Below are 16,323 nucleotides of genomic sequence, written 5' to 3' on the forward strand. Positions count from 1 at the left end.
ATTAAGGAGGAGAAAACTCCTTATAACAATGCAAAAATGCAAACTGTACTTCAACTTGAGAGAATCAGGAAGTTCCATGGGGCTTTTTTCTTTCAGCATACTGTTTAGTTGATTAACAAAAAAATTTAATGTGTAAAAAGTGCTTTTCAAATTTTAGTGTAATCAACCAAGAATGGTTTTAACTCACTTGAACTAAACATCCAACTAAACTTGACAGTTATATACTAGACAAAGTTATTTTTTCTTGGCATCATGTTTTTTCTACTTTTCTTTCCACTTTCCACCCCTACATTTCCACCTTTCCTTTTTTCTTTTTTATGCCAAGGAGTGCAATTTTATTAATGCAGGATATTAAGGAGGAGAAAACTCCTTATAACAATGCAAAAATGCAAACTGTACTTCAACTTGAGAGAATCAGGAAGTTCCATGGGGCACTGAAAGATTAAATGATTTGCCCATGTCACACAGGCAAGGTGTAATGGAGGAACTCTAGACTCTTAGACAGGTTCTCTATCTAATATATCAAGCTAGCTCAATGCTTAATACCAAATAAAATTAAAGCATTATCTGATTATTTTTTAGGTTTGTTTTTTTTTTGCAAGGCAAATGGGGTTAAGTGGCTTACCCAAGGCCACACAGCTAGGTAATGATTAAGTGTCTGAGACCGGATTTGAACCCAGGTACTCCTGACTCCAGGGCCGGTGCTTTATCCACTGCGCCACCTAGCCGCCCCTATTATCTGATTTCTTAAAGTTGTTCATCAATAAATCATATGATAAATTTTTATTATTTCTGAGAAAAATTTCAAATACTAACCTTTTGGTACTCCTAAGACTGTTGGGGAGCTATCTTGAGGAGCTCTGTCAGGTTCTTGGGGAGGTACAACCATGGCGAGTGCATGCACTGGAACACGTGGAACCTAAAAAGTCAACTCAGAAAAAAAATTATCTCAGTTTGGGCAACACAGAACAACAAATTTACGTATGTTTACAATTCACCCCAAAAGTCTTCATTTTCAACTATAATGTTTCACATAATCAAGTTGTTTTTTTTCCCCCTTAAGATGCTAATCTCAAAGAGGAATGGTATTAGCTCTACTCATTCTAGAAATGTTTAATGAATCCAGAACTAAGAAAAGAACTTCAGGATGGTTCACAAGTATAATCCTTAATCTTCATGGGCTTCAGATGTCACAGAGTATCCTAACTCCTCCTAAAATGAACAACTTTGTGTATGCAGTGTACATGTATGCATGTATACACACACACACACACACACACACACACACACACACACACACACACACATTCTGTGTACTCTAGCTGGTTCAATTTAGGAACATGTTTCTATCCAGGCAATTAAAAATATATTCTCATTTTTGATATTTTATTATTAAAAAACCTTGGTATAAAAATGGAATTCAGGATTCATTTGTTTCCTTCTATTTCTTAGAATAACCCTTAACACTCTCTGAGAGCCATTTTAATGGTGCTTCTAAGTTCAGTTAAATGAGAAAATAATACTAAATGTCAAAAACATGAATAACTATTTGATGGATTTTTTTTTTAGGTTTTTGCAAGGCAAATGAGGTTAAGTGGCTTGCCCAAGGCCACACGGCTAGGTAATTATTAAGTGTCTGAGACCGGACTTGAACCCAGGTACTACTGACTCCAGGGTCGGTGCTTTATCCACTACACTACCTAGCCACCCCTTGATGGATGTTTTTAAAGACTGTGTCCTTAACCTGATTAACCTGCAGTTTGGATTTAGGTGCAGTCAAATTGCTGATACAATATGAAAAACTCCCCAAATTAAGAAAACATTTATTTGGCTGCCATTGGTCTTTGAAGCATGTTTTTTATTATAAAGATTTTCTCCAGCTATATTTTCCCCCAAAGAATTTTGTTTTGAATAAAAAACTTTTTAGGTTAATAAAAGAGATTGAGAAAAGAACACAAAAAAGATACTAATGCTTCAAATATTATACTAAGCACTTAGAAAGAATGAGAGTGGGGCAGCTAGGTGGTGCAGTGAATAGAGTAGCCCTGGAGTCAGGAATACCTGAGTTCAAATCCGGCCTCAGACACTAAATAATTACCTAGCCGTGTGGCCTTGGGCAAGCCACTTAACCCCACTGCCTTGCAAAAACTAAAAGAAAGAAAGAATGAGAGTAATCCTTTCTATTTACCTTAGACCAATACAGTGGGTTATGAACTTTATGGTCATAGGTATTTTAACAGAACAAGCCATGTAATTTATGCTCAAAATGAATTCAATTTTAATAATATTTATATTCTCAAACTTCATTTTATAATTTACCTGAGATTGATCCTGAGAAGGTGGGGTAAGCTGAGACATGTCTGTGGCAGGAACTGAGAGAATGTTGTTTGGATAATCAAGCAAATAAGAAACAACATTGGTATGACCACCCTTTGCAGCTTCAATAAGCATTGTTGAGCCATCCTAAGACAATAACAACATAAAAATTAATTTAGTGAGTGTTTTTAAGTTAAAAATCTAAAGATTATATAGCACCATCAAGATTTAATGAAGTTACCTGCTATAAATTTAGCTTCTCATCATCATAAACTTTAGAAATAGGACTTTTCAGTCAAACATTAGCTTAAGATTAATTATTTGTTCGAAAATAAATTCTTAAGCACCTGAATTCCTAGCACTGAGTACATCTAGATCCATATAAATGTAATCCAAAATACCTTGAGTCGATGAGTAGGGTCAGCCCCATGTGCCAGAAGTAGTTCAACAACTGCCAGATGACCTCCTGCACAGGCCAATGACACTACCGTGTGGTCATTATTAGCTGTAGCTCTATTCACATTAGCGCCTATTTGAATAAAGAAACAATGACTTCTCAAGTAAAAAAATCATGTTTTAAAATGAAACATAAATCAAGGCTGCTCAGAGAAAGTAACATTCTCAAAACTGATAATATGTAAGACCAAAAATTTATAAATTCAATCAGCAGAGTTCAATCCTTTGCATCAAGATGGTGTTTTTGTCTAGAGCTTTCAAAATGATTAGTAAACATTTTTTAGGTTACTATCAGAATATAAAGATTTAATCAAGCCTCTGAAGCAAGTTATGGGAAGCAATAAGAATTATAAGAACAAGAGTAGAAAAAAAAATCCAAGAGCAATGAAATTCTTTACAATAATACTTTAACTATTCTGATGACTGTTAAAATTATTTTATGCACTTTTAAACTGACTTATTGAATAGTTTTGCACAATTCAAAAGAAAAATAATCAAGAACTGAAAGTAAAAATGTGCTGAAGTCATTTAGTCATCAATATCTTTGCAAAAAGATTAAGTTCTTTTTAATGGTCTTAAATATTGCTTTTTTGGACTATGGAAAAAAGTGACTGTGTCATCTTTAAGCTATCTAAAAACAAAACAAACATGTGTTTCTATGTCCTATTCTCCTTCTATTCCAAGTAATTCTCACTATAACTTTCTGGCAAGATAACATGTCTTAGATGAAAAATGTTCACAGAAACATAAAGAATATTGTTTTGAGTGTTTTTAAGTAACAGTAATTAAAACAATATGTTATGTTTCTAAATGTAAGCATGCTAATTTCATACTCTACAATATGGCAAAAAGTATTATCTAGTAATTATTTTCACTAGAACACTAATCCCTTCAATATATTTTATAAGGGATAATTAGTTTACTTATTAATAAATATAGGTAACCTTCTTGAGTGAATTTCATTTTTAGTGGTTATGATTAGAAGTTGTTATAAAAAGAGATTACAAGCAACCTTATCCTATTCTTCATAGCTATGGCAGGAACTACTATTGGAGAACAGCAGCTATCTTTTTCAATGAAGATCCACATAGATAACTTTGTTTAACTCAAATTGTTTTGTGGTAGGAGAATATAGCTTTTGTGGACACGTTACTGAAACCTTTAGATTGAGTTTCTTTTAAAAACTGGCATAAAATTTATAAGCAAACTGAGTAAGAGCTACTTTTTTAAAAAGGCTAAATTTATTAGAATAAATTTGTGGAATTTGAGTTTTAAACTTCTATTATAGATTACAGACAATAAAGTATTATGACACGAGCAAAATTCACAACTACCTTGTAGAAGTTTAGAAACAATCACCAACGTTTTACCTTTGCTAATAAGAAATTGTACAGTACACAAATGACCAGCTCTGGCAGCTTTCATTAAAGGAGTTCTCCCACCTTCAGATTCATGCTCCTGTTATAATAAAAAGAATCACTTATCAGTGTCAACTGATCAAGTCTCTATTAGATATATAATACTACTTCAAAATTCATGTATAGATAAATTTATCAAGTATAGCCAGATCTTTGAGTGAAATATTTTTAAGTCATCTGACATTACATACCTTATTCTATCCTATTCCCTCTTCCAACTCATCCCAGACAACAAACATGAATAAATACAAAGCACAATATTATATTTTAATAGAAACATCACCCTTGCACATCAAGAAATATCCAATTGATCCAAAAGTTCCATCCAACCAACTCTAAGCTATTTTCAACTATTGAAGTATTTCCAATGAAAAGGAAACTTAGCCTTATAAGTGAAGGTCTGAATTTTTCAAAAGCCTACATTGTCATTTCAGTCAATCCTAAGAGAAAATAAGCAAATTATAAAGAAATGGGGAAGAAAAAAACATCAAATCCTAACAAAAAATTTTTTAATATTTAAATAGCCAAGAAGAGAAAGCAATGCAGCAACAGAAAGAAATGACTGAATTTTACCAATACTTGTCACAAATGAAAAAATATCCTCCAATCAAAAATATCCTCCAATCCCAAGACTAAATTTAATTGAAAATTACCTTGCTCTAATTATTACTAATGATAGGGAATGTCACCTCAAAAGAAATGAGAAGTTCTTTATCATGCTACCACATAAATACAAGTAATGACATCTGTAATCTAGGTGATTTTCATGAAAAGTTGATCAATCCCAATGTTTACTTAGAACTCATGAAGACAAATTTGTGTTTCTCAACTGAATTTAATCCAACTTTTAAGAAACTAGAATTTTCAATAAAAATAAATAGCAATGGGCAACAAAAATGTGCATACCGTTTGATCCAGCAATACCACTACTGGGTCTATACCCTGAAGAGATGAGGAAAAAGGGCAAAAACATTACTTGTACAAAAATATTTATAGCAGCCCTGTTTGTGGTGGCAAAGAATTGGAAATCCAGTAAATGTCCTTCAATTGGGGAATGGCTTAGCAAACTGTGGTATATGTATGTCATGGAACACTATTGTTCTATTAGAAACCAGGAGGGACAGGATTTCAGAGAAGCCTGGAGGGATTTGCATGAACTGATGCTGAGTGAGATGAGCAGAACCAGAAAAGCACCTGTACACCCTAACAGCAATAATGGGAGTGATGTTCAACCTTGAAGGACTCATTCATTCCATCAGTGCAACAATACAATTTTGGGCTGTCTGCAAAGAAGAGTGCCAGCTGTATCCAGATAAGGAGCTGTGGAGTTTTAACAAAGTTCAAGGACTATTCCCTTTAATTTAGGGGAAAAAAAAAACAAAACAGATTATCTTACTGTCTGATCTTGTTACCTCTGAGAATTCTGTTCTCTTTAATGATATTTCCCTCTCATCACACCCAATTTGGATCAAGGTACAACATGGAAACAAAGTAAAGACTAACAGAGTGCTATCTGGGGGGGAGGGGGAGCAAGACTGGGGAAAAAATTGTAAAACTCAAATAATATCTTTAATAAAAATAAATAAATAAATAGCAGTTTTTGTTAGAAGATAATCACATTTCAGTCTTCGGATAAATTCTGCTACATCAAAAAAACAAAACATATAAATGATCAAACATCTATTTCACCTCTATTTTGCTCTTGATATATTCTTAACATCTCTTTTTAGGAAAGACAAAGAGTTTTTTTACTTGTGAATCTGAAGAAAGCAAAAGCTCTGGCAATAAAGCAGTTCTTTCTGATCTGGTAGTTAACAAGTGAAGAGTGAAAACTAAATGCAAGATACGAATCCTGAAACATTTTAAACTATTGCCATTTTTTTTGCAAGGCAAATGGGGTTAAGTGGCTTGCCCAAGGTCACACAGCTAGGTAATTAGTAAGTGACTGAAACTGGATTTGAACCCAGGTACTCCTGACTCCAAGGCCGGTGCTTTATCCACTACGCCACCTAGCTGCCCCTATTGCCATTCTTTAAAGAAAGGTTTGCAGTAATTGTACATAATTTGCTATCTCATTTAAAAGGAAAAAAAAGTTCTGACATCATTTATAGCTGCTGTAGCAAATCATGCAATTTATAGTCAACTTAAATAAAAATGAGAATAGCAAAATTTATGGACAATGTCGAAATCATTTACATTTGACTTTACATATTTTTTAATTATTGTTATTGTATTTCATTATTTTGGCAAGGCAATGATGTTAATTAAGTGATTTGTCAAGGTCATACAGCTAGTAAGTATCAATATTTTTTTTGCAAGGCAATGGGGTTAAGTGGTTTGCCCAAGGCCACACAGCTAGGTAATTATTAAGTGTCTGAGGCTGGATTTGAACTCAGGTACTCCTGACTCCAGGGCCGGTGCTCTATACACTGCGCCACCTAGCCACCCTGCCTAAGTATCAATATTTTAAAACAAAACAGTGAATTCACATTTTGGAGCTATAACTCAAGAAAAGTCTGTTGAGTTGCTTAATTTTCCCATCCTGTGGGAATTCAGAGAAGCCTGGAAGGATGTGCATGAACTGATGCTGAGCGAGATGAGCAAAACCAGAAAAACATTGTACACCTTAACAGCAACATGGGAGTGATGGTCAACCTTAATGGACTTGCTCATGCCAACAGGGCAACAATCAATTTTGGGATATCCTCAATGGAGAAAGCCAACTGTGTTCTGAGAAAGAATTGTGGAGTTTAAAAAAAGACCAAAGACTATTACCTTTAATTTAGAAAAAAAAACTTGTTATATAATTTTGCTATCTCTTATACTTAATTTTTCTTCCTTAATGATATGATTTCTCTCTCATCATATTCAACTTAGATCAATATATACCATGGAAATGATGTAGAGACTAAAAGAATGCCTTCTGTGGGGGTGGGGGGAGGGAAGCAAAATAGGGGGAAAATTGTAAAACTCAAATTAAATAAAATCTTAAAAAAGAAAGCAAATTAAAAAAAGAAAATAGTAAGTTATAAAGGGAATGTGAACTATATCTTTGAAAGAAGTACCCACAAAAACATGTGATAAAGTCATATATTCCAAGTTAAAGAAAAATTTCCCATCCTGATCCCCTGATTCACTGCAACCAACTCTATATTTCTTATGATAGTACTTTTTTTCTGTGAATTGCTAAAACCTATCTTGAGATTAATGATGTAAGTTTGCACTTTCCATTGGATAAATGTATGAGCATGAGAAGTCAAAATAAATCATAAAAAGTAATAAAAAGTGAAAGAAAACTGCTAGAATTTATTATATGTGACACTGAATTAATACTTATTTCCATTGTGGACCCACAACTAGGATGTAGTTAAATCTGCTGAGATTACATGTGTGCAGTAACTAATTATGGCATATATGATATAGAAAGACTAGGAGCAGCTAGGGTGGCTCAGTGAATAGAGCATGGGTCTGGAGTCAGGAAGACCTGAATTCAAGTCCAGCCTAAGACACATTACTGGCTCTGTGACTGAGCAAATCACTTAATCTCTGTATGCTTTAAGCCACTGAAAAAGGAACCGGCAAACAAGTCCAGTATCCTTGCCAAGAAAACTCCAAGGAATCATGAAGAGTTGGAACACTACTGAATGACTAAAAATATAAGAATTAAAAGATAAAAGTGACAAATCTCAAATTTTTCCTTACTATTAAGAGGATTAAAAATTGCTTACCCCTGTGGGGCAGCTAGGTGGCGCAGTGGATAGAGCACTGGCCTTGGAGTCAGGAGTACCTGAGTTCAAATCCAACCTCAGACACTTAATAATTACCTAGCCGTGTGGCCTTGGGCAAATTGCTTACCCCTCAAACATATTTCTTTCTTCAAGTTCCTAGAGGAACAATATGGTTGCATTTGACAAATTTAAGTCAAGAGAACAATAGACATACTGTACTATGATGAAATGTGAATGACTTAGTTCTTCTCAGTAATAGAATGCTCCAAGACAATTCCAAAGGACTCATGATGAAAAATGCTACCCTCGCCTCCAGAGAAAAAACAATGGGTGTCTGAATGCAGATTGAAGCATCCTATTTTTGACTTTCTTCATTTTTGGGGGGCTTCCCACATCCTTTGGTTCTATCTTTTTTCATAACATGACAAATATGGTAATATGTTTTATAAGACTGCACAAGAAAAACCTATATCAAACTGTTTTCTATCTCAAGGAGGGGGAAGGTTACAAAGGAAGAGAGAAAATTTGGAACTCAAATTTTTTTTTAGGTTTTTGCAAGGCAAATGGGGTTAAGTGACTTGCCCAAGGCCACACACTGTGCCACCTAGCTGCCCCCTCAAAAATTTTTTTAAATAGATTTTTTAAAATGTCTTTACATGTAGCTGGGGGGAAAATGAAATATTATTTAAAAAAAAACCGAAAATGAAAACTTAGGTCATAAAGATGCTAACTTTGCCTAAAACATACTTACTGTCTAAAATAGCTTTAAAATTCAGGTGGCATATCCTATATGATTTAGCATTTTCCAAAAGTTTCATGAAAAATACTTGACCCAGGAATGGCTTAACAAAATATGGTATATGTATGTGATAGAACACTATTGTTCTATTAGAAGCCAGGAGGGATGGGAATTCAGGGCAGCCCAGAAAGATTTGCACAGACTGATGCTGAGTGAGATGAGCAGAACCAGAGGTACATTGTGCACTCTAGCAACAATATGGGGGTGATGACCAACCTTGATGGACTTGTTCATTCCATTAGTGTACCAATCAGGCACAATACTTTATTTTTCTTCCTTAGGATATGATTTCTCTCTCATCACATTCAACTTAGATCAATGTATACCATGGAAACAATGTAAAGACTAACAGAATGCCTTCTGTGTGTGGGGGGGAAGCAAGATTAGGGGGAAAAAGTTGTAAAAAAATTCAAAATAATAAAATAAAAATTAAATTAAAAAAATACTTGACCTAGGAAAATTTTTTATTATTGTTATTGTTTTTCATTATTTTGGCAAGGCAATGAGGTTGAGTGATTTGTCAAGGTCATACAGCTACTAAGTATCAAGTGTCTATCCACTGGGCCACTTAGTTGCTCTCCCCTGCCCCCCATCCTCCCTCTCCCCCCTCAAGATTCTTAATGTCTGATAGGTTAAACTGCAAATGGTATTTTTATGAATGTTTGGTTCACCAGCTAGTCCATATTTTTTTCTAATTGTAATTTTGATCACATAAAATTGAAAACCAAAGTAGTCAAAATTAGAAAAAAATCAGGAAATTGGGAAAAAATTTCTTGCAGCAAATATTTCTAACTCATCTCATTTCTCAAATATATGGGAAACTGTCAAATTTTTAAGATTAAGAACCATTCTCTAACTGCTAAATGATCAAGGGACAGTTAATTTTTTTTTTTGAAAAGCAACCATTTATTAGAACCAATGCAAGAGTATGAAAAGAGGGAGAAAAGGAGGAAGGTAGTGGAAGGGGAGAGAATGAGGTCTGAATTGCATGTCAGTGAACAGTTAGTTTTTAAAGGAAGAAGTCTAAGCCAAATAAAAACTGTTCAATACCACTAATGATTAGACAAATGCAAATTAAAACAATTCTAAGGTACTACTTTATAACCATCAGAATATGATAGAAAAGGAACTGACAATGCTTGAGAGAATATGGGAAAAGAAGAGTTATAAAACAGTCAAACCATTCTTGAGAACAATTTGGAGCTATCTATAAACTATGCATATCCTTTGACCCAGTAATACTGCTAACTCTTTACCCTAAAGATAGATACACATACACATACACATACACATACACATACACACACACACAAACACAGACAAATGCGCATACATTTGGTTTCAGAAAAACCTGATAAGACTTATATGAACTGATACAGAGTCAGGAATACAACTTACTAATAGAAACAAAGACATAGTAATTCTGATCAACACCATGATCCATCACAATTTCAAAGAACTTAGGAAAAATGCTATCCGCCTCCAAAAACAGAAGAGAAAGATTCAGAATGTAATTTGAAGCATATTTTTTTCTTTCTTATAATCATGGCAAATGTGGAAATGTATTTTGCATGATTTCAGTTCTATAATGGGTATTGTTTTTCTTGCTTTCTCAATGGGTATGGGAGGGGTGCAGGCAGGGAGAGGAATAGAAAATAAAATTGAATTAAAAATGATTTGTTCTTAATTGTTTTAGGAAATAAACCACTCGATTCTTTGATTCCTAGGTATAGGAATTCCTAGTTACTTATTAGGATAAAGTTACTTATTCAAACTCTGCAGTAATATTTTAAAATATCCTTGAGATGACTAAAAGGAATCAAAAGAGTAAGTTTGTATTTTTAAAAAAATGAAATAAAAGGTACTATTGGGGCGGCTAGGTGGTGTAGTGGATAAAGCACCAGCCTTGGAGTCAGGAGTACCTGGGTTCAAATCCGGTCTCAGACAATAATTACCTAGCTGTGTGGCCTTGGGCAAGCCACTTAACCCCATTTGCCTTGCAAAAACCTTAAAAAAAAAAAAAAGATGGAATGTATTATATAGGGAGCAGTAATTAAATAAGCCAATTTGACAAGAATTGAGGTTCATAAAGGAAAGTAATGTTGGAAAAGGTAGGTTGGAGTCAGATTGTTTAGGGCCAAACAGAAAAATGTGTATTTTAACCTAGAATAAGGGGTTTCTTAATAGAAGTGACATAATTCAGAAGTGTGCTTTAGGGGGCGGCTAGGTGGCGCAGTGGATAAAGCACTGGCCCTGGAGTAAGGAGTACCTGGGTTCAAATCGGGTCTCAGACAATAATTACCTAGCTGTGTGGCCTTGGGCAAGCCACTTAACCCCATTTGCCTTGCAAAAACCTAAAAAAAAAAAAAAATCACCAAAAAAGGTACTGTTACCTTTCATATTAGGGGCAACTAATAAAAATTTGATGAAGTAACAAACAAGGTGAGCAATCTATATTACATTTCAAGATATAAACCTAAAATTAGGCTAACTAGAAACAGGTTTGACAGGACTTAAAAGAAATAGAGATTAAATCTTCAGTATGATTATGTAAATAGAGTTATTAAGGCACTTAAAGAAACTTTTATGAAAACTATACTACTAAACTATAAGAGAGAAGTGAATAGAAAGTAAGTCAAGAAATCCTTGCTTGATTTGCTAAAATAAAATGCATAATACCCTGCTTTTTCTTACAACATTAAAACAATACTTGAGGGACATGTAAAAGCTGAAATGATATTCCAAGGATTATATTTAGCACTTGGCTTTTAGAAATCATAAGCTGAGGGTACAAACAGAAAAGTTTTCATATATATTAGTTTACTTTTTAATCAGAGGAAAATTTACAAAACTGAGTATGGTTCAAAAAAATAACAAAGAGAATTGGTCTCAACAATGACATGAACCTATGTGTATTATAAATTGTAAGTAGAGACCAGTTACAAAACATCTGAATTTACAATTCATCAAAAAAGAGCCCCATCTGACTATGGAATCAAAGGGCATCAATCAGAATTTTCAATTTAGGAACTAGAAAAGAGTCAAATAATTTAAAATTTTATTAAAGTTTATATTTTAAGAAAATGTCCTGGGATGGAGCTAAGATGGTGGCATGAAGGCAGCATTTCCCGGGAACTCCTTCCCCAGGAACTCTAAAAGCCGTCAAATTATGACTCTAGCCAAAATTCAGAGGGGTAGAACCCACAGAAAGACTGAGTGAATATTTTCCCAGTCCAAGATAACTTAGAAGTTCCATGGGAATGGTGTTTCACCAGAACCCAGAGTTGGAAAAAGCCCCAGTTGCAGTGCAGCCCCGGAACCACTTTAAGGGGCGGGTAGAGAATTTGGCTAGACCAGAATGAGTGTGGAGTGAAGAGCACCGATCTCAGAACATGCAGTGAGACTCAGGAGAAACCAGCCTGCACCTCTAGAGCACAGCCCACAGATGGTAAGGGAGCCAGGGGAGAAAGCAGAAATATCTCTGCTCTCCCTGGGGGCAAGACTCTGCAATTTGCCCACACTCAGATCCAGGTTGCAATTTGGGCATCTATGGATAAGATAGCTCAGCAGGGCCCCTCCTTACAGCTCCAGGGCAGAGGGAAGTGAGGTGGTCATCTACATATCAAAGCACAGGCAAGAGAGGAATTCCTTGCAGGAATAAAGGTCTCAATGGGGTGGACAAAAAATAAAATATCCCCAAAGCCTTAGAAGTGCTGTAAATTAATCTTGGGCAGAGAAAATGAGTTAACAACAGAAAAAGAAGAATCTCAACATAGAGAATTACTTTAGTCCCATGGAAGATCAAAACACATATTCAGGGGCGGCTAGGTGGCATAGTGGATAAAGCACCGGCCTTGGAGTCAGGAGTACCTGGGTTCAAATCCAGTCTCAGACACTTAATAATTACCTAGCTGTGTGGCCTTAGGCAAGCCACTTAACCCCATTTGCCTTGCAGAAACCTTAAAAAAAAAAACAAAAGAAAAAAACACATATTCAGATGATGACAAAATTGAAGCTTCCATATCCAAAACCTCCAAGAGAAATAGAAAGTGAGCTCAGACTATGAATGAGCTCAAAAAAAGACTTTGAAAAGCAAATAAGGGAGGTGGAGGAAAAATTGGGAGGAGAAATGAAAGCAATGCAGAAAAATCATGAAAACCAAATCAACAGCTTGGTGAAAGAATTACAAAAAAATACTGAAGAAAATAATATGTTAAAAACCAGTTTTGGCCTAATGGAAAAAGCAAAACAAAAGGCAAATGAGGAGAAGAATGCTTTAAAAAAGCAGAATTGGTCAGCTGGAAAAGGAGATAAAAAAGCTCTCTGAAGAAAATAACTCCTTTAAATGCAGAATGGAACTAAAGGAAGCTGATGACTTTGCAAGAAATCAGGAAGAAATAAAACTCTTCCAAAAAGCCCAAAATTAGAAAATGTGAAATATCTCATTGGGAAAAAAAAACTGACCTCAAAAACAGATCCAAAAGAAATAATCTGAAAATTATTGGGCTACTTGAAAGTCATGACCAGGAAAAGAGTCTAGACTTCATTTTCCAAGAAATAATACAGCAAAACTGCCCTGAGATCCTGGAAGCAGAGGGTAAAATAGAAATTGAGGGAATTCACCGGTCACCTCCTGAAAGACATCCCCCCCCCCAAAAAAAACTTCCAGGAATATTGTAACCAAATTCCAAAACTCCCAAATCAAAGAGAAAATTCTAAAAGCTGCTAGAAACAAACAATTCAACTACCAAGGTTCCATAGTCAGGGTTACACAGGATCTGGCAGCATCTACATTAAGGGCTTGTAGGGATTGGAAAATGTCCAGAAAGTAAAAGAACGTGGTTTACTACCCAGCAAATCAACTGCCCAGCAAAACTGAACATCTTCTTTTCAGGGAAAAAGATAGACTTTCAAACTTTCCTGTTGAAATAAGAAAATGCCCCATAGTGAAGGTAAAATAGTTTTAAGTTAAACAAAAATTAATTTCTATTCTATGCATCCCTGATACCTAAATATTAAAAAAAAATTAAATTTTAAAGCACGATGATAGAACAAAAAATGGCTCATCTAAGGAATGGGCAGCTAGGTGGTTCAATGGATTGAGCACCTGCCCTGGAGTCAGGAGGACCTGAGTTCAAATTTGGCCTCAGACACTTAAAAATTACCTAGCTGTATGACCTTGGGCGAGTTATTTAAACCCTACTGCCTTGCAAAAACCAAAAATAAAAATGGGGGAATTTTTTTTCTTTTTTTTCGTTTTTTTGCAAGGCAATGGTGTTAAGTGGCTTGCCCAAGGCCACACAGCTAGGTAATTATTAGGTGTCTGAGGCTGGATTTGAACTCAGGTACTCCTGATTCCAGGGCTAGCGCCATAATTCACTATTCTACCTAGTTGCCCTTGAAAGATTCATTTGTAATGAAGAACACCCTGAGTTTATGGTATTGATGCAAATCTCTATGGATCACAATGAATATTAAATGTCTTGACATATCAATTATTTATTTTCTTAGACATTAATTTCCTCATGGGTGGGGTAGTTTTTAAAGCCTGGATCTTTTTTATCCCTAAACTAAAGGTGCAATTGGAATCCTGAGCCAATCTGTAAAGAAGCTTTGATGGGTTCCAGTCTGACTTTGGCCAGGTAGCTTCTCCGTAGGTAGCCTTGGGGGTTCACTATATTGGTGTTAGACTTAGTATGGATACTAAGACATTTTAGCCCTGTTGGAGCTCAAAATTCCCCAATTCAAACAATTCATCAACCTTAGACTTTAATTTGAGGAGATAATATGATCCAACAGATAGAAAACTGCCCTTGAATGAGAAAGACCTATATGATCTAGTGCAAAGCACTTAACCTTTGAATGTCTCAAGCAATTCTCTTAACCACAGTAAGATTAAAAAAATGGAAAATGAACTGCAATTTCTCTAACAGAAATTCTCCAGTCTAATGAAATTCCAGGTCTAGAACATTCCTTCAACCTTTAAAAATGTTTAGGAGAAGAAAATAAAGGAAATTCAAGATCAAAATTTTAAATGCAATATTTTATATTCATTAGGATCTGGACAAAGTTAAAGTTTTACTAAATTTGAAAAGATTTTTTTGAAGGCTTAAACAAAAACACAATACTACAACTCATGTAAAAAAATCTAAATTTTTGATGATAGGTGAACAAAGTTATCAGTGAAACTCAATAAATGTTGAGGACTCCTTAACAGAGAACCCTAAACTCTCTCCTAAAAGGAATCTTTATTCCTCAGGGAGATTCTATTCTATTTCCTAGATGAAACATTAAGGGAGACACCCATCAGGTGTTGCTCTCTATCTACTGAGACTTTGTTTTATCTTTTGAAGAAGTATACACCACTAACCCTTTAACTTCAAGGACAGACTCTAGGTATACAAAGCCCTGGTTATCTATAAACATCTATTCCTTATAGCTTACAAGCATCAAAGGCCACCCTCACCTGATGCTTGGCCGTCTCTATGCCCTCCAAAATAGTCTTCTTTAAGTCCTCCTGCTTGTCCTGCGGAAGGAAAAAGAAGAACTCACGGGTCTTATTCCAAAAATTAAAATCACACATGGCCATGAAGACCTAGTGACTGGTGTTTCAGGAGCTAAGAAATAAAACTAAGCTTCTCTAAAAGATCCTTTCTCCAGAAACAACAGACTTATAACCAGAATATGTGATATTTTTAACGGTCCAATAATACAAAAAAAAAATCTTTAAATTAAATTAGTAGATATTTCTGGAGAAATAAAACAAATCATCAACCAATGCCTCTGATACCTAATACAACTCTAGGTGAATACAGGCTAAATAATACAAATAGATTTTGAAGAGAAGGTCTTCTTGGGGAGGGAGTGATACATAAAGAAAATATAGTGCTAAAAGGAGGCTAAAGGAACTCAACTAGGTTTCACTCTATAATGTCTTTATTGCTCAAGTTTTTCCAACTAAAATTAGAGTCACCTTCAAAAGAAGGCAAACACAAATCTCTAATTTCTAATTTATAAGATGCCACAAAGAGGAATTCAACCTTTCACTCAAATGAAAATGCCAAATATTCAATTTTATGCAAAAGACAAAACAATACGACACAAAAATCACTTAACACCAAGCTTGGTTGTATTTACCTAGATGATCTCCAAGGCCAATTAAACTCCCACTTTTGACAAGGAAAATAGGATAGTACAGAGTACCATCTGCTATTTTTGGGAAATGTTCAGTAGTATACTCAACCAGTAAAATAAGCCTAAGAAAACTCAAATGTTCCATCAAATTCATAGACTATGATGAACTTAAATGTTCAGGAGATGTTAATCAGTTACAAAGGCCTATAAAACTTATTAAAAAGGTCAAAATTTTATCACTGATGCCATATGAATAATATTAACTTCCATGAAAGTAAAAAGTTATAAATTATAAGCTCTTAAGATTATCAATACTACTAGATAGCCAAAATAGCAAAAAAGATCACCTTTATTTCAGTGAAGATCTGAGTGAACTGAACTATAAAATTTTATATTTATATCTATAAACACACAAATACACACTCTCCCATACATATACATACATACATATATACAAACTATATATTTATAT

General features: G+C 34.7%; 1 protein-coding gene across 7 annotated transcripts in view; it reads right to left on the minus strand.

Annotated features, from left to right (window-relative positions):
* Positions 1 to 16,323, minus strand: part of ANKHD1 (ankyrin repeat and KH domain containing 1) — a 129,900-nt gene that overhangs the window by 51,793 nt on the left and 61,784 nt on the right. For 5 of the 7 annotated variants that reach the window (XM_074212820.1, XM_074212822.1, XM_074212819.1 and 2 more), the window contains 4 exons: positions 4,143 to 4,230; positions 2,718 to 2,845; positions 2,320 to 2,463; positions 817 to 919 (listed from right to left, as the gene is read on the minus strand). In XM_074212820.1, the coding sequence (XP_074068921.1) occupies positions 817 to 919; positions 2,320 to 2,463; positions 2,718 to 2,845; positions 4,143 to 4,230 (463 nt within the window). The other 2 variants (XM_074212824.1, XM_074212823.1) reach the window with 1 other exon arrangement.

The sequence above is a fragment of the Macrotis lagotis genome, chromosome 1 (assembly GCF_037893015.1).
Source record: "Macrotis lagotis isolate mMagLag1 chromosome 1, bilby.v1.9.chrom.fasta, whole genome shotgun sequence".
Classification (NCBI taxonomy): domain Eukaryota; kingdom Metazoa; phylum Chordata; class Mammalia; order Peramelemorphia; family Peramelidae; genus Macrotis; species Macrotis lagotis.